At 39.5% G+C, this 19,659-nt stretch overlaps 1 protein-coding gene across 2 annotated transcripts in view; it reads right to left on the bottom strand.

Annotated features, from left to right (window-relative positions):
• slc16a4 (solute carrier family 16 member 4) overlaps window positions 1-19,659 on the bottom strand; it is a 31,901-nt gene that overhangs the window by 3,474 nt on the left and 8,768 nt on the right. For both annotated transcript variants that reach the window (XM_085445044.1, XM_085445045.1), the window contains 7 exons: window positions 12,321-12,453; window positions 12,052-12,184; window positions 11,725-11,868; window positions 11,397-11,558; window positions 10,648-11,298; window positions 3,810-4,021; window positions 1,178-1,271 (listed from right to left, as the gene is read on the bottom strand). In XM_085445044.1, coding sequence (XP_085301170.1) covers window positions 1,178-1,271; window positions 3,810-4,021; window positions 10,648-11,298; window positions 11,397-11,558; window positions 11,725-11,868; window positions 12,052-12,184; window positions 12,321-12,437 — 1,513 coding nt within the window. In that variant the 5' untranslated portion in view covers window positions 12,438-12,453. The remainder of the gene's footprint in view (window positions 1-1,177; window positions 1,272-3,809; window positions 4,022-10,647; window positions 11,299-11,396; window positions 11,559-11,724; window positions 11,869-12,051; window positions 12,185-12,320; window positions 12,454-19,659) is intronic.

Genomic DNA, 19,659 nt, shown 5'->3' with positions numbered 1-19,659 from the left:
ATTCCTGTATTTCTATTTATTTCCTTTACACAAGCCGTGTTGATACAAGCATGCGAATGCAGATGAGACGGAGCAGAAAGGCAGGTGTAAACACATTACACAGCCATCTGAAGTTTGAGCGTTTATCCTGACTGTAATATTTGAAAACATTTTTTTAATGCCCTACAGCCCGAGGCAGGGGCCATGGCTTGCCAAACGTTTAAACAGAAGGGATAGTAAACAGAGCCACACGTTATTTCCATACGGCCATAAAGGGGGCCATTACTCACGTTTAAAACTCCCGAAATCCATAAGCTCCTCTGTGGGGATTGCTCAACACAGTGTGAGTGGGTTCAAAGCCTCTCACTTTAATGTGGGCCAAATGTTACCAGATACATTTATTTTTCCTAGAAGTAGCTCACACATATGAAGACGAAAAAAATCTAGGGCACTATATCTGTATTATGATTCAGCATTTTGTATATTTAAGGAGACAGCCTGCCAGTTGAGCACACAGGCAGATGTTACTTCTGCAACAATCTTACGCTGCAAAATCAGTGTAACAATAATACCGTTTACAAAGCAGCTCTCTCAAACCTACCATGGATACATCGCTGTTATTCAAAGGGTTTGACATGAAGAATGCAATCTGACCCTGTAACCTTTGTATACATTTCCTTAAACTGAAATTCCAGTTAGTCTCGATGTCTCCAGGCGAGCTCTGACTGTAGGTTGTTTTTCTCCTGTGTTTCAGTTTTCACACTCCACAGTGACTGCATACACCCAGACAGGCTGACACACATTTGGGAAGCACCACAAGGAATTCAGGGCCCCAGGAAAATATGTACACACACATATATATATATATATATATATATATATATATATATATATATATATGTGTATATATATATGTGTGTATATATATATATGTATATATATATATATATATATATATATATATATATATATATATATATATATATATATATATATATATATATATATGTACACATTCACTCACTCCATGTCAGAAATAGCACACAGACACACACAAAAGTAACATCTTTGCTATCATCACATCACATACAGATGTAGTACATATGGTTATGTGTTACAGTATGGGTTTCTCATTATGTACCTTTGGAAAAGTGAGACAGAACATGCTTGAATGTTTTCCAAGATGTGAATCACTCACCTGCCAAAGGAGGCCCTGTGAGGCAGCCCAGGCCGACAAAGAACATTGAGAAGCCCATGGAGTTATTGAGCTTCTCCGACCCCACGAGATCTACCTGCGGGGCAAAACAACATACCAAGCACTTGTCACTGCCATCTATTTGCATTTTAAACAGCCCATTCTGCAGCACTACAAACCATGAACATTACTACAGGTTTTCCAACAAACATTTGAGAGCACAACAATTTTAAATAAAGCGAGAAACTGGAAAAATTTAGCCCGATAACGATAGAAAAGCCAGTTCAAAATAATGGAATATGTGTTAAATGTGTTTAAAAAATGCTTCACTTTTATTTCTGCAGTCCCTAATTTCCATGTACAGCAAACATGACCTTCAGTGTTGTGCAAAAGTCTTGAGCCCCCATCTTTTCTTTATATGAAAAAACATAAAACATAAATCAAATACAGTACATAAGGCAAAACCAGTTTGTACAGTTCTAACAAGCTTGAAATTCAATATTTGGTAAGAACACATTTTTTTCTTCAGCACAGCCTGAATACGCTTGCATAAGCTTTCTTGTAATTTCTTTAGTATTCTTCAGGAATAGTTCTCCAGGCTTCCTAAAGGATATTCAAAGCTCCTCTTTGGATTTTGGATGCCTTTGGTTCTGTTATTTGACAAGATGATCCCACACTACTTTAATAATGTTGAGATCTGGGAGTCCAAACTCTGACTTTATCGTTTTCTATCAAGATAAAGTTTTGCTGACAGAGCCTCCACCATGTTTCACTGTTGTACCTCTCTCCTGACCTCAAACTGGTGATGTTCTGCACCAGAAATTTCAAATTTGGATTGATCACTCTATAAGACCTCATGACATTGATTTTCAGTACAGTTCTTGCGTATTTAGTCATATTTCAGCCTTTCCTCCCTCTTTCACTTCCTTAAGAATGGCTTCTTGATAGGCACCATGCCATAGAGATCATTCCTGATGAGGCCTCAGTGAACAGAAGAGCTAGATGCATCTCTCTGGCTGTGTGTCAGGTCTTTCCCGTTTTTCTTTCTTATTTCTTAAGGACATGACTATCAGTTACTGTTTATCTGCTGTAGATAATTTTGTTTTCTTTTTTGTTACTAAAAGAAATAAAAAAAAAAGATCAAAATGGACTGAAAATTAGTTAAAAACAGCCAATGTCCACGAAAAACTTTGAAAGACCTTCAGAAAGAATGGAAAACTTGCTCAAGACACAGAAATAAATGCTGTTTGAAGACTTTTGCACTCTACTGTAGATGTATAAAGATAAACCCGCATTGTGCCTTTATATCTGTAATAACCCAGCATGATTCTGCTCCTCAAACATTATTGATCTTAAAAAAAAAAAAAGCTTTAGCTGCATTTAGTTGTTGTATAGTCCCTGCCGCTGCGCTGATAAACCACTCAGTTTAATAGTGACAGCATTCTTCACATAAGCACTTTATGTTGGAGAGACTCTTAGTTCATAAATCAATAAATTACAGATTACTGCTATGATCTTCCTTTCTTAGAAAACCTTTGCCTGGAAAATAAGTAATTTCCATCAGCAGGCTGGTTTTATCTGTTTGTCACTTTCTGTTGGTTCTTCCAGTCAGATTTTCTAAAAAAAAAGACGAATCGGACGTCATCCCTTCAGCCCATAGATATATCCTGACCTTTGAGACCATACCATTGGCAAGTGAGGTCAAACGTGTGTCCTCATGCTTTTGTTTTGAGGGGTGATATATCTACAAGACACTGGATACCCACTGACTTAATGTGTTGATCCACCCATAATAGCAGTTAGGAAACATCTCATACCACCTGCTTCAAAGTTTTTCTTTCCATGTGGGATATAATCTAATTACTAAGCCAGTTCACCTTTACATGGCCCTTAAACTGCCAGACAAATCTGATATTGCTGACTTTGCAAGGTGAATGAACTACAGACTAACAGTATAGTGAGGGTGATAGCGGCAAGTTTGGTAAAAAGTCAAACAACACTAAGAGAGCACCCTGCGTTTCATTCCAAAGATACCACTGAATATGTAGCATTTAACCACCATTATTAGTTTTCATGCATTTTCTTTTAAAAAGAAAAACACTGAGAAATCTTTTCCTGCATGGTGTAACAAAGCAACAATTTTAATCCTATTGCATGGATGAAACATTGTCTAAACCTCGTGACTTGTTCATCGAGGTTGACTAACATTTTAGTTTTCTGGTTCTGTCATTTCCAAGTGTTTTTGGAGTATTTTGGACAATTTTGCTCTGTTCATACTCAAGACTTAAAAACATACACTTGTTAGCATTGCTGTTATCACCGTGGTCATATCAGCATGCTGACATTAGTGTTTAAATGGTATACCTGCACAGCCTTGCAGACTGACCTGTTGTTCACTGACTAAAGGACACTAGAATTGATTATTTGCACATGCACCAACTGAACCTTTTCATCTTAAACATATATTAAATGACACGTCTATTCCAGGGATGGTATTTTGAATTATGTATTTATATATTTCATTTTATTATATACACTGTATATATTTACAAAAAAAACTTATAAAGTGTTGAAACCATGGGGAACAGATAATTGAGGTTGTTTGTTTCCAAAGAGATGCATGCATCCCACTTACCAAAACAGGCAGCAGCAGAGCCATGTAGCCACCACAGAAGATGGCGAAAAAGACTGCGTAGACCATCAGCAGCATGTAAGAAGTTGCCAGTGGGGAAAGCAGGTTGACCAAGCCACACAGGATCAGGTAGGCTTTGTGGAAATGGTACTTGTGGAAAAGATTCCTGTCTGTCACCCAGCCCGAGGCCAACTGGGCGATGGTCTCTGTGATACCTGTAACAGGCAAAGGTGGACAGACAACTGGATGAGAAAGATATATATTTATATGACTTTAAATTTTGATATAAATGTGTGTAGGGCCATTTTTGATCTGTGCATTTATACTGATGAATTCATTACAGCAGAGAGTGTTACGATGAATAAAACGATTCACATTTTAGAATGTTGTGGTTGTAAAATAAAGGTAACACAGAAGTTCACCGCGCCTTGAGGCGACTGTTGTTGTGATTTGGCGCTATATAAATAAAATTGAATTGAATTGAAGTTTCTCTGGTTCACAAAGATCCAGCTGAAGATAGTTTTAAAAGCAACTCAGTCTCAAGGCACCCTTATTAAAATTCCAGCCAATTTACACATTTAACTAGTATGCAAATCTTGCATACATACGGGTGTGGCCACTTCTCAGGTAACTAATGTTTTTTTTTCCAATGTTCTAATAAAACCTTTAAGGTTTTTTTGTAAGTGCATTACTTCCTGTCTTGCTAATTAAATAAGCTTTCAATTCATTTTATATCAAGGTGAAGCACTAATCTAGCTAGTTTTGCAGGACTGTGAGCTGATGGAACTTCCTAGCTCTACATTCTTCTCTAAAATGATTATGTTCAGTTTAAAACAAAGATGCCAAAAAATCCCACAAAAAAACCAAAAAGATCATGACCAAAAACCAGGATTGTAACAGTCCACAAACCAAATGATCACCAGTTTTATATACAGGCTAGTGCACAAAGACATGAAAAATATTCCACTAGCTGTTACTTACATGCATAACAGCTGCATAAAAATGATGCAACATTTCATTGCAATTTCAGTATTAACGCTATAAGAAGCAGCTTCATGTTGGACTGCATTCCTCAAGTGTGTTTGTTTCGACATCTATGAAACATTTTAGTGTTAAATCATCTACAAGCTCAGCTTTCGAAAGGAAGGGGCCCAGGCAGAACTAGATGATCCTCGAGTCTGTTACACTGACACTTTGAGCCATTTAATGATCGGTCATTATCAACACTTTTTCAGATAAATAAATGACGTTTTGAACAGCCCTGTATCTCCTGATCTTTCTTCTATTCCCACAATAAGGTTGTTGTGTTTTTAGTAAAATACCTTGACAACAACTAGATGGATTAACATGAAATTGAGATCTCACATTTCAAATTTAAATCCATCAACTACTACTTTAGAACTTGGTTCGAGGCTAACTCTGGTGTTGAGAATTAGGATTACAGGTTGATGCAGTTATTATGTGCTTAACGAAAACAACGCCAGGAGGAACTGTGAGTACATTTCTCAATGTGAAGGGTGTCTGTGCAGATAAATGATGTGTAAGGAAAGGGTAAAGAAAGCCTGTGAGGAGAAGGAAACTGAACTAAATAAAATAGGTCACTATTATCCAACCTAACTTCCCTGTTGCTCCTGTTCTCTTGACACAAGAATACTGTGTAACCGGCACAGTGGGTGGCAACACACCGACCTGTTAACATCTGCATTACACCAGCAACAATAAGCAAACTACCTATTAAGCATTTCTTCTCATCTGACTGATTGTTTGCTCTACTTGGGTATGATGACTGGGCAGATATGGACTGCGCTCTGCTGAGGTCAACTGGAATGCGATAGGTGATGTGGAAACTGCAGTGGTGTATTGAGCGTCGCAGGAATAGCTACAAGCAGGCAGTGCTGAGCAATTAATCAATGAAACAAACTGGTGCGGTACGGATTCAGAATTATCCATCCTTTGCACAGCCTCTGCAGCACAACTCCGCAGGCTGTAGGCAACTCTCAACTTCAATGCATGATATAAAAATCCTGCTGAATATGAGCTTACGTAGTCTAAATTCCCACTTTATGTTTTACAGTGTCGCTCTTCATAGCAAATTTGAATAAATCTTACATTAATCTACATTAACATGCAGATGTCAAGTAACAACAGTAAATTAGTAAAAGAATAGACTATAAAATGCTTCATCATCGAACATCTGTGCTTTCTTTATATGACAGCATTCTCCATGGAGGTTAGAAAATTGACATGAGGCAGCTGTTCACTGTTTATGTGTCCTCCTCTTGTGATCCAAGACATATCCTGCAGTGTCTCCTGCTTGCATACTGACAAGTTGTGAGTTTGTTTGTGTGTTTTAGCCTCAGCAGGTCGATTCAGCTTTGCAGCTGTCCTTGTTCAAACTCAGCACATTGCTATTTAAATTAGGCTTCACCAAGTAGCACCTTATGCCAAGTTCATGTGGTACACTGGTTTTGACCAGTTCTGTTAGTAGTACTACCAGGTACAGACATTTGTGAATGCCTCTGGGAATTAACAGATCATGAGGGGGGGAGGGGCATGTTGGTTTTCCCAGTTTCTATGAAACTGCTTCCTTCTCGTCTCGTCTCTTCTTCTGCACACACTTCTGCCTCAGAGCTCCTCTGCAAAGTATCAGCTACTTCAGGACTGGGCTCCAAAATTAAAAAACAAACAAACAACAACAACAACAACAAAAAACTGGGAGCCCCACTTGTCAACACGCCAACAACTTTACTCCATTAGCTGTTGCTTAGCGACTCCGGTTTGTTCCAGTGCTGGTGACTGAGGGTTGACGAAAAGACTGACCCGGACGATAGTGGCCTCTCTAACCGAGCCAAGTTAATGGGCCTCAATGACAAGCACTGGGTCAGAGAAAGAGGGACAGCGGGACATTGGGATGGTGGCTTTGTGGTGTGAGCAGCACCCCATCTCTTTAACTTTGTCTCGCTTTCTCCACCATTACAGCACATGAGCAGAGAAAGTGACAGAAAAAACGTGGCTGACAAAAAAGAACCTGTCTTGCTGCTTTCTGGAAGCTCTTCTGAGTAAACCCACAGACTATTATACTCTGGCTTTACAGCTTTAAGAAACAACAGACAGTTAATCTTCATATATTCTGTAATTGCATGAATCTGGCTCCAGTTCAAATGCTGCTGTTCCATACAAATACTGCCTCGGTCTGTGCCACATCATATCGTCCACAATGATCGCCATATAAATTGCGACAAGACTTAAAAGTTATATGAGGAGAACAATACTATAGTAACGCCACGTTACTATAGTAACTGGCCATCGGGCATACCGGGCATTTGTCCAGTGGGCTGATGGTGATTTTTCGTTTTTATGGGCCGATGACTTTTTTTTTTTTATAACAGTATAAACAATGAAAGGTGATGGATTGGCCAGAAGCTGGCAGATGTGTAAAAATAACTCAGTTGTTTGGTGGTGGCTATGGCGGAGCTGCCACAAGAGGCCAGGTGGATGAGGGAGAGGGGAGGCAGGAGGAGCAGAGATCCGAAGCGGCCGCTGGTCCGAGTGTCAGGTGAACTGAACTTCAGGTAAGAAGTTATGACCTGCAGTCTATCTGGGTCAGATATAAACCAAGTTTAGGTGGAGTTTATTTTTGTTGTGCTGAGTTTTTACCGTCAGTTACAATAACTTGTACTGTGTACTAGCTAGCATGACGGAGTTTCTACAGCTGGGTGGGTGCTATGATGTTACTGATAGTGAACTTTATTTTATTCACAAGGTTAGTTAGTAGAGTTGCCAACCGTCCCCTAAAAAACTGAATTGTCCCGCATTCAGAGAAAATATTACACGTTTCGTATTGAGGTGAAAAGGAACACAGTTTGTCCCGGACTTCAGCTAGGATGGAAAAAGACACAAAGCTGGAGTTTTTCTCTGTCTTTACGCTGCAACTGTCTCTTCTTCTCTCATTCAATCGTGAAACTGATCAATGATCAGCTGATCGGCTTTTCTCTCGTGTTTGTTTATCGCCCACTTTGGGCCAGAAAGAGGAAACCAGCGGATGTTGAGCTAAACAACAGCAGCACGTTTAAGCTTGATCAGCTGTTGTTAGAATTGATTTAATATTAATTTCTAGTATCAGCTGATGTTTGCTGGAGCCACAGCTGTAAAAGCTGCTGGTCATGATGTCAGTTTGGTTATCTGGGGAGAGGGAAACATGAAGATGAAACCAGGAGATGTCCTTACTGAATCATCAGAGCTGAACAGGTGATGGAGAAACAGGTTTAACTTTTAGGTGACATGACTGAGTTGAAGGGAAGTTATGAACTGCTAGCCCATACATAAGCTGCCTTTATAGGTTAAAAGTATCAGAATCGGTGTCGATATTGGCAATACTGACCCTGTATTTACTTGATACTGGATCAATACCAAAATTTGCAGTATCACTCAGCACTAGTGAGTGTCACTGGACCACTTGCTAGCTGCACTCCATATGACACGAAGAGCAAACAGTAGATGGAAATTACAGATGTGGTTACCTGGTGGAAGAGCAGGGCTTTAAGCAGATGGTGAAAAAGTTTGAGCCAAGATAAAAAACTTTTAGATAGAAAATGTTCTGTGATAATATTATGCAGCTCCTTATGAGTCACAAAGCTACATCACTTTAGTTATTGTTAAACTATGTGCTCAGCAATTATTATTTATACTTTTACTTAAAATATCCAGGAAAAACACAACACTGATATTTCATTAAAGCTGAGTGACTGTTATTGGGCTACATGCTGCTGTTGCATTATTGTTATAGTATAGTCACACTTCGAATTAGGTTATCAGTGACAGCAGCTCACTGATTAAGGATGGAAAATTTACATTTAATGTGATTGCCTGCAAGCTGCAAGCATCACATTTTCTAGATGTCCTGTGATTTAATTCTGAGATCCTTTCTCCCACCCACTAATGCTGACACAGATTGGCTACAGGCAATTTTAAAACCAAAAAGATGGGCTTTTTTTCTGAACGCACAAAATGCATGATTTTGACACTAATAAAAAAATTGTACACAAAAAGTTTTGCTTTAATTCAAACAAACAAATGCACTTTTGTTGTGCTATCACATAAGAGCTGTGATATAATAGAAGTTTGATTTATTGATACCCCCTTTTCCTCTCAAACCCCTTATCACTACTACACCAATCAATAATAGATGTACCTATGTGTCATTATTTATAGCTAAAGTATGCCTTTCATTAATATTAATACAGTCTCTATCGGGTAACAGTTATTGATTATCAGTGGACAGATTATAAAACAAAGTGGTTAAAAACAACCACACATGGAGCTTTTCAGTTATTCATAAATCTACAGAATTACATGCATGGTGTGCATAATGTTAATGCTGTTCTCTGTTCATATGGAGTGGCCTCATCAGTGGCACACTGCTGAACCCACCCACCCTGGCCAGTAGACCAAAGTTCAGCTTTTATGTAAGAACATCCATTACATAAGACTGCAGAGTCTGAGCAGCTCACAAATAATTAATGGCTAGAGGTTGACTGAACACTTTTTTGCATCCCTCCTCAGACTCAGTCTGAAAAAACTAAACTAAACTGGAACTTCATCTTTATACTTCAAGGTCACTACTAAAGGTTATTTTTTATAAGACATAGCTGTTTAATTCTAAATTTGTCACATCTGTGAAACTACTTCAACTCTTACTGTCATAAACTTAAGGATGTCTGAGCACTCTAGTGCTGCAGAATCAAGCCAAAAATTCACTTCTACTTTAATCTACATACAGAGATTCTGCATATGAACATGCACAACCTGTAAGCAAATAGCAACATTTTTGGAAACCAAAGCTTTCTTAGTTCTTTTTGTAGTCAGAGTACTACAGAGCAGCTGAGCTGGCACTGGTCACATGTACGTTAAAATCCATGTGGATAACAACAGAAGGGAAACCTTTCCCGAAAAGCCACCTCAAAACTATCAGCAATTTTATTTGTTTTGTTTTAAATGCTTTTGAAACATGGCCAGCGTAGCTTAGATATTGTAACTACACTCTGGAACGCCCTGAAATACTGCCAGTTGTTTCCAGAAGACAACCAGACAATAAGTTTCCACATTGATCCAGCTTAAACGAGTTAGAAGTCATGCAACAGTGCAACAGTGTTGCAAATTAACTGACGCTTGCAAATGTTTCTCTCATTGGCACAAGAGTTAAGTGGATTAGAAACAGTCATTTTTGGTAAAAAGTTACACATGAATATTTATCATTAAGTTGGAAACAAGCTTGATATTGATGACTCTTCTTTAAAAAGGGGGGCCACTGGCTGTAGATTACAGATGTGATCTTGTAATCTGCAAGTATCTTTAATTCAACAGTGATGTTAAAAAGGCTTGGACCCCAGAAACCCTATAATATTTTTAGCTTTTGATAAACTTTATAGATGACTTTAGATGGCTTGTATTTATTTAAATTGTGTTTTCATAATAATTTAATTTAATTTTATATTAATTTTATATTATATACTATTGCTAAAATATTTTTAAAAATGTATTTTCAAATAAATGTTTTTGAAACTTATCAAATCTTTGTAATTGTTCATCACTACATCACAGAAACATGTAAGGAAGCAAAAACAAAGGAAGCAGAAAAGTGTATAAAAACAAAATTTGTCCCACTGCCCAAACTTCTCACCATGACTGCAGACCACATGAAGGCCATAAGCTGTATTGCTCTAGCTAATTATTTACAGCACAGATGAAAAAAAAACAAGAGAGTTCTATTTTCCAACATATCACACTGCTCATTAAACGCTTGGAGTAACACAGAGAATCTATTAGCCAACATAAACCTTACCTGCGACAGAGATGATAAAGGAAGCATCCATGGCATCAATGTTCAGGGTTCTGGCTCGGGCAGACAGGTGGAAATAGGGAATAAAGTAGGCAAGCTGACTGAAGACCAAAGACCAAGTGTATATGCAAAAGAAAGGGTCCTTCAGCAAAGAGAAATCCAGTACTTTGGCTTTTGTGACAGTCACCTCACTTGGCGAGCTTGCATGTGAGGAAAATCCAACAATCGTGGACCCATTCATACTGCCATTGAGCTCCGCTGAGCAATCTGGAGTTGTGGGTTTACACTGACCCAGGTCATGATGGGGCTCATGGCCATTTACTCCATTCAGGACCAGTCTGGTCAGTTCAGGGTTCACTGACTGGTCCTGGAGTCCCTGAGTACATTGCCCCCCCACGTTCACGGTGTCCCTATGAGAGGGAGGAGGGGATTGAAGACAGTCTGATTTGGAGACGCCATTGGAAACGTGAGTGGACCCATTCAAACAGTTCTTGGAGTACTCCTTCTCTGAGGAGCTCTTGAGAGAAACAGCAGGACTCTTTTGGATGGCAGAGGAGGTAGGGTTTGAAACAGGTGGCTTTACATTGATGGGTCGCAGCAGCATGCCAGAGGCCACCAGATTCAGCATGAGACCACTGAGAATCAACATGGCTCCTAAACATGACAGTGAGAGTTTAGGATCTAAAACATCACTTTTAGATCACTCCATGGCCTGTATTTCTACACTTAGGCACAAAATTTCTCCTTCTTACCTTGCCAAGCATACCGGTCCAGAAGCAGCTGAGTGAAGGGAGCGAGAGCAAAGGTCAAACCCATACCAGAGCGTCCAATAGCATATGCCGTTGCTAACCTTTTTCTGAAGTACAGTGCTGTGACCACTGAGAAGGCCTGATACAGTAGTGCAAACCCCATTCCTGAGAGGAGCAAACAATGTTATTATCTGACATTGCGTCAGTCACGGGGACACACAGGTTGGTTTTACGAATTAATAACACGACACAGAAGTCGTCTTGTTACTAGAGTTCGTGTGGAAACAGCAACATTAAGGTACTTTACTGTTCAGCAATTAGTTAAACTCACCAACTATCACGCCCATGCTGATGTAGAGGAATACCACGCTGTTGGCGAATATACTCAACAGGAAGCCTCCGCTAACCAGCACTGCACCGGTGATCGAGGTCACTCTGGCTCCCACCTTGGCACATGCCACAGAGGCGAGGGGCGCTACAGAAGTGAGAGGAGACGAAACACAACGACAAAAAGCTAAATGCAGACATACAGACCACAAAAGGCTATTAAATACATTTTGTGAAGGAGAGACAGTAAGTCACAAGAAAATAAAACTGTGGAAAATGACGATAAAGATGTGATGCAATAGAAGGAAAAGATTTTTTTTTTAGTTTGAACCTCCAGACAGACGCAGACTTGACATGATGGAACCGATCCAGCTGATACTTTCTGCTGAGCCACCAAACTCATCTTGGAACGCCACAAAGAAGATCCCAAAGCTCTTTAGGGTGCCCATAACGAGGACATTTACCTGCACAGACACGAATGAGAATATACAGATAATGACAGATATATTTTCTCTGAGAGAAACTTTCCAGTTAATTATATATAAATAAATGGTTCAGTGGGGAAAAAAAGGAGATTATAGAGAACAGAGGTACGCATACCAGGAAGCAATGTAGCACGACCATCCAGCCCCAGCCCCCATCTGGAGGGTCCTCATACTGGATCTCTTTCTCTTTGTCCTTCTTCGAGGTCATGGCATCCTTCCTGAACAGGTTCATTATGGCCCTGGTTTCACTTGGAGAAGAAAGATAAAATCAATCACCTCAAAGCTGCAGAAAAAGGATATCATATCAGAAGTTATATTCAGCATAAGACCAAGAAGCCTTTCAGAGTTTTTTCAAGTAAAGACAAACAGACATGAAAAAATAAAACAATAGAACAACAATGTTCGAAATAAAACTGTGACTTTCTGCTTTTTGATTTAACTTTACAGAAACCCACAAGCCAAAACGTTAAATCATTTCGAATCAATAAAAGTAAAGTCTGATATTATATATGATACTGACATAAAACATCCATCCATTTCCTTCTGCTTATCCAATTCAGCATCATGGGAGGGATGGAGCCCATCCCAGGTACCATAGGGCGAGAGGCGTGGTACACCCAGGACAGGTCTCCAGTCTACCATAGAGAGACAGACAACCATTCACACTCACATTCACACTTATGGGCAATTTCACATTTAGAATTACCATTTAACATAACCCCACTAACTGCATATCTTTGGACTGTGGGAGGAAACGGGAGTACACAGAGAGAACCCACACAGACAGATATATTCAAGAGTAATACTCTATTACTTTTTCATTTCATTGAGCTGTGAAGTGGGGTGACCTCAGTACTACTAGACCTGGTAACATCTCTTTTGCACCCTATTCAGCTATTGGACTGGATATAATGCTAACACTGCTGAGATATTGTCTCTACCAATGTGTAATGTGTAAGTGTTGATTATTGACTGCAGCATCTTCTAAGTCCCTGTTAGAACTAACACTGTGTCCTGTGTGTACCTGGTAGATGATTTCTTGTCTTTGTTATGTAATAAAAAATGGTTCGTTGGGTTGGGCAGCTAAAAGAGAAGTAGTTGTCTTAAACCAGCAGCAAAGTAAACCTACAGCTACAAAGCAACATTTCAACAATTTTAAACTACACATTCTAAAGCAGGGGTCTCAAACTTGGCCTGGGGGCCACTTGTGGACCACATCACCCCTACTTGCGGCCCGTATATTGACATGAAGAAAGATAATGCAATTTGGCTTTTTTGTTGGGGAGGATTTGTTTGTTGTTGCATGCACTGTTAAAATAAGTTCTTGAAAAAGCAAAAAATGATTTAATATAAAGGTAATATGAGCAGAGAGTACAAACATGTGGAGGGATTGGCTACGTTAGCTCAGTGAGAGAGTTATTTGTTAAAAAAAACATTTGTCAAACTATCGTTTTTGGCTTGTAGCTTAAACAGAACTGACTTTTCTTCCCTGTTTGAATTCAAAGGGATGCACATGATAACCTGGTAATTAAGTAGAAATGTAAAACAGAAATGCAGCATTAAAATAAAATGAACTTATACTAGTAGTGATGTCCTCACTGGCCGATACCAGAAGAGGTGAAAGAGGATAATAATGGATTAGTGAGTGGTTTAATAATGAAATGATTTTTAACGTATTGTGCTACGTGTAGCACAATACGTGTAGCACAATAGACACATAGACACACACACGTATTGTGTGTGTGTCTATGTGGTCTATGTGTAACTAAACAAGTTAAGACTTAAGCTGTAAGACTTTGGCTTATTTCAAATGAACCCATGCCTCTGTTGTTAACAGATTCAGAAATGACTTGCTCTTTTGTGAGCCAGCTTCACTGCAGTTTGACTCCCAACGGGCAACATGTGACCTTGAATTACTTCGGGCCCTTGTTGGAACATGTTTTCAAATACGCTGACTTGTATTAGCAAACATATATATATATAATCACCCTTATTTGAAAATACAAGACAAAAAAATTCATCCATGGAGGCAAAAAAAGGCAAAAGTGATTTTAGGTGAAAAGGTAACAGCTAGATAGAGTTAAGTTTAAATAAACCAAATGAAAACTTTCTCACAATAAGGAATAATGACAAACTGAGTCAGCAGCTGAATGCAGGCTGTGCCAGGGTCAGCGATAAAACACAAGGGCAAACAGCAGCACAGATTAATGCATCTCAACAACAATGCAGACAGCAGTAAACAAACTCAGCTGTAAGTTTAGAAACTCGTTTAAAGTTAAGCATCTGTGTTGAGATCCAAGACACAGAAGGATGTGCATTTTAGCTTTCGTAGTGATGGTTTATCCTTAACATCCTCTTTTACCTGTAACTGTTGTTTTACTGGTGTGGAGAAACTGTGATAGCTTCCTCTCCAAACTGCGCTCTAGACACTCCTTGACTGATAAACTTCATATCTTTACAGTTGCCATCTCCACCCATAGATCCACCCATAGCTTTGACAGCCACACATGTTATTTAGCAACCAAACAATAAAAGCGCTTAGGTACCCCCAAAATGTTTCTTCTGTTTTTCTTCTGCCATGGAAGAATATGGCAGCAGCTGGAGCTGACTGGGGTCAGTCCCTTGATTGTTTTTACAAAGTTTCATGTCTGGGCCTTGGGCACTCTAGCACCACTAATGGGCTGAAGTTGGATTTGCGCCTAACTTCTGAACGATATGCCCAATTTTCAAACAAGAGTTGCGGTGATCTCTTGGATCAGCCTGGATTCAAAGCAATCCATGATTCTCAAGCAAATTGGATTTTTTGAAAAGTTTTACATGTTTGTTCAAAAGCTCCTTTATTTTTTGCAGTCCTTACCATAATCGGCAAAGCTATCCTTTACACGAAGACCTTTTAGACCTCACCAAATGTATCATATGGCGTGTTCATTTTTAAAAGCTTTGAATCATCACAGCCAATGGAAACATGCAGCGAGGTGCCAAACAACTACCTCATAAGTTGGCAAAGACATGCATTTAGGATCTTACTGAAGGGTTAAATCACAATTTACCTCATCTTGGGGCGACAGTGGCTCAGGGGGTTGGGAAGCGGATCTGTAACCGGAAGGTCGCCAGTTCGATCCCCGGGCTCTCTGTCCTGGTTGTTGTGTTCTTGGGCAAGACACTTTACCCTCCTGCCTACTGGTGTTGGCCAGTAGGTGCAATATGGCAGCCTCACTTCTGTCAGTCTGCCCCAGGGCTACAACTGTAGCTGCCTTCACCAGTGTGTGAGAGTGAATGAATAGTGGCATTGTAGAGTGCTTTGGGTGCCTTGAAAAGCGCTATCTTCAGAAAGTTATAATAACTGTGTGTTACAATAAATCAATATTCATTCGTTAACATAACTGTTATTATATCTCAGCAACTGTTGCAAGTTTTACACTATAAAGCCCCCTGTCCATTGTGATTGCAGCAGAATACATGATGGTAAATTATCCCAATAAAATACTAACGCGTCCCTGCTCAGTGTTTGACAGTCAGTTACATAAGATTGCCTCGTATTTGTGACCAGAGATATATACGCTGTCGATGAAGGTTTAATAAATAAGTAAGCCATTCGGTTCTGCTGTATCTGCAGAATAAAGGATTGTGACTTTAAATATTAATCGTAAGTTCTGCAGAAAGAGATAATATGTGTATAAGAAGACGGTACTTCAAGAAACGAGCAAAGCTGTAAAACCACGGGGCAAACTCCAAGTTTACCAAAGTATTAGCTGTAACTGCCTGTCCTGTGCCAGGGGTACCGGACAGTCTAACACAGGGCAGAACTGTCTTTCACGTAGCTCTGAAAAAGAGGACGTGAAAGCAGGATTCCAGTGTGCAATGTAAAGACAATATTTGAACAGAGCTATCCTAAAGTCTAAACAATGCAACTCTAAAGTGATTCCATACTGACCACAGATGGGTTTTGGCTCAGGCTAACAAGGCAGCTGCACCGGCTGGACAGAAGCCAAAGTCATTGCTCCTCAACACTGCCACTGTTGCCTGATGCATCCCATACATTCTTAATGAGCATTTCTCACACTGCAGTAAAGAGCTGATGTTGAGTGGTGACTACAGACAGATAGGGCACCGCACATGCAGCTGACTCTCCAATAACCTTACTTTTTTTTTTAAAGCTGTTCAGATGATTCGTTTGCTAGTGAGTAACCAAGTTACTGATGTTTCTATGATAACTACAATATGATGAATTCTAATATGAATTATATTGTATTGACACAGATGTTCCATCAAGTTTTGTCATGTAGCGGGTAACCCTAAATTACACTGGCTTAAGAAAACGGATGGATGGATGTAGCAGCTGAGTCAAAGGGGACCTAACACTCGTATTTCAAGTTTCCAAACTTTTTATTGTGGGAGTCAAGTATCCACCAATCTTCTTTGAGATCCTCTTCTTTAATCAGGCTCCATTTTCAGCATCCTGTGACTGATATATCCGCTACCTCTGCTCGACACATGTCCAAACCATTTCAGCCTTGCTTCTCTAACTTTGTCTCCAAACTGAGCTGTCCCTCTGACATACTCATGTTTACCCTGTCCATTCTAGTCACTTCTGTAAAAAGTCTTGATATTCGTCTCCAGCCACTCTACCCTGCCTGTGCTCCCTTCTGAACTGTCTATTGTTTTGAATGGTTGAACCCAGGTATTTAAAGGTATCTACCCTCACTACCCCCACTCCTTGCAGTTTTCCTGTTACACCCTTCTCTCTCAGTCACACACAGCTGTTTTGCTTCTACTGACCTTCATTCCTCTTCTCTCCATTGCATACCTCCACCTCTCAACACTCTCTTCCACCTGTTCCCTACTCTCACTACAAAACACGATGTTGTGTCTGAACATCTTAGCCCATGTAGACTTCTGTCTGACCTCATCTGTAAACCTGTCATTTAACACTGCATTGCTGGATAAAACCTACAGAGCACACAAGTTTATATGGTAAAGAAGCATATGAGATTAATAATGTTATGAACAACTAATGAACAAAATCCATGTTTGACTTTTTTTTTTTAAAGTTAACAGTAGGTGAAGCTGTGTTTGGTGTTCACAGCTGTTCCCCGCTTGGTTTACTAAAAACCAACAGCTTCAAAGGACCACCCAAAACCAGTTGAACCATATGAGCATCACAACAACTTTAAACCTTTGCTGCATTTAAACAAATGGCACAACAGCAGTCTATAACTATCGGTTACTACTGACATAAAGGCAGTTATTCGAAACTGTTTGCTGTCAGAGAGCAGTCCTAACCACCTGTTTACCCTAAGTCTTTTGTAGCCAGCATTGCTAACTCAGTCTGACTTAGAAATGTATAAAAAGCCAGGCCCAAACTAGAGAGAGAGAGCACACAGAGCGGATTAAATGGGAATGAATTGGGCCAGTGTAGTGCAAGAAAAGTATTTCCCCCTATGTGCGGTTAACAAGTTGTCCTTAGAGAGTGCTTGAGCGCATGTTTGTGAATGTGCCGAGTTTCAGGGTTTGAGCGACAGGGGACTGGAGTCCAGCACTTTGTAGTGTGGTGTTCACACTGTGTTACCGCAGATCTTTCATGCAAACCTTCTCTTTGCAAGACTTCATATGTGCATCTGGTCTAATACTGCATTTCATTGAGGTTACTGTGTGTGTAATGTTCTCCAAAACCTGTTCCGCACCTACATTTCCTTCATACTGCTATCAGTGAAACTACTGCCCACCAAAACACAATGAGAACAAATATTTTGCAGCTCCACCCACTGAGTGCAAGACTTTACATGACATCCACACTGAGCAAACTTGTGCACTTTCCCATGAAACACTTGCAATTATATTGCAATTATATTTTTTAAGTATGGCAAATCCAGTATTTATGACATCCATCTAACAATTCAGCACATTCATATATACCGAATTACAGTCTCCCGCTTCCTTACTGGCAAATCACCATAAATATTTGCATGTAACCTCCACATTGCATAACATGACCTTGTTTGTGAAACCTTTCACAGAGTAACAGCTGAGTCGAGTCCTAGAGCACCTTTTAAGGTCAAATCAGGCAGACACACCTAGCCTGGCTTTGTACTATTCAAAATAAACCCACTTATTATCAGCCAGCTATTGTTGTTGTGAGGCAATAACAAAGTTTTCATGCTAACTCAGCATGCAAGCCTCTCTCTAACCTGAGAGCAAACTGGAGCTATAAAATCAAAATTCAAAGATCCAACATTAATGTTAAGTCACCGTGTCTTGAACACACTCAAGCACTCTGCTTTAAGTTTAGCTGGTTACAATTAGCCTAAACAGGGGTCTAAACCAGTGAGATAATTCAAACTCTGAAGTATAGAATATTAAAAATATCCAAAGGCCTTTATGCAAATTATCCAACCATGACAGTACACCTATTAGACCAGTTTAGTGCTCACTAGAGACACATTTTGTTCATTCTGAAGGGAGAGCTAATTGAATAAATAAAATGACGTGCTTTATTTCCTTTACTACCAGGATGAACTTCTGAGAAGAGGTATGGGGTCTTCAGGGATCTAATGGAAGAATGTGTCAACTTTAATTCACCTGATTCTAAAGACAAATGTTTTGGAGTACAGGGGAGACACTTAACCCCCTTTTGTGCTCAATTAACTCATTTCAACAGTTTCTTTTCTCCACTATGCAGTATCTATGGCAACCTGATCTGTGGGATAATATTTCTGGTTTATGAATTGGACTAAACTTTTTATACTGTGAACAGGACAATGGCAATCACTGGTGACTGGACTAACCTTATTTGAGATGAAAATGCAAAAAAGGCAATCGCATTCAAGAGTTTGCATTTCCAATTTGCAATCTAGACAGCACTTGATTTTGAGTATTGACATTTTTTTCTCTATTAATACCTTGCTTAGAAATGACGGCAAAAATAAAAGGTCTTTTAACTCTTCAGCATTCTAAGTTTCTATTTATTTCTCCTTTTCCTTTACAGAAGTGGACTAGTGCAGCCTGCAGGTCAGTTTGTCGAAACCTGCAGATAAACTCAGGCTAAGAAAAACAACCCAAACTAGAGAAAAAAGAAAATAACTTATGAAGTTAAATATGACAAATTGCCAACTAAATATAACAAAAGACAAAAACAACTTCATTTCAGGGCGGCCCCTGAAGTACAGCCACTGTTTGACACCATTGTCTGACCCTTACAAGAAGCTAAACTCGTCTCTATGTATCCTCAAGTTCACTCCAGGAAATATTTCATAACTGTGTTTCATCTGTTATCCAAAAGAAAACTGTAAATAGGTAAACAGTGTTTAACAAAAAGCATATTAATGAACATAATCTCAGACTGTTTAAAATCAACACATCACCCAACACTTTCCCAAATGTGCCCCTCCTTTGTACTGCAGTTGGCACATTACTTCGGGATCTTGATTATAAAAGCAGCCTGGTTTGGCCGCTAC

This window comes from Copadichromis virginalis, linkage group LG20 (assembly GCF_057382275.1).
Source record: "Copadichromis virginalis isolate Kocher_CV1m ecotype Utaka linkage group LG20, C_Virginalis_male_GT1.1, whole genome shotgun sequence".
Classification (NCBI taxonomy): domain Eukaryota; kingdom Metazoa; phylum Chordata; class Actinopteri; order Cichliformes; family Cichlidae; genus Copadichromis; species Copadichromis virginalis.
This window is presented reverse-complemented; position numbering and strand designations above follow the sequence as displayed.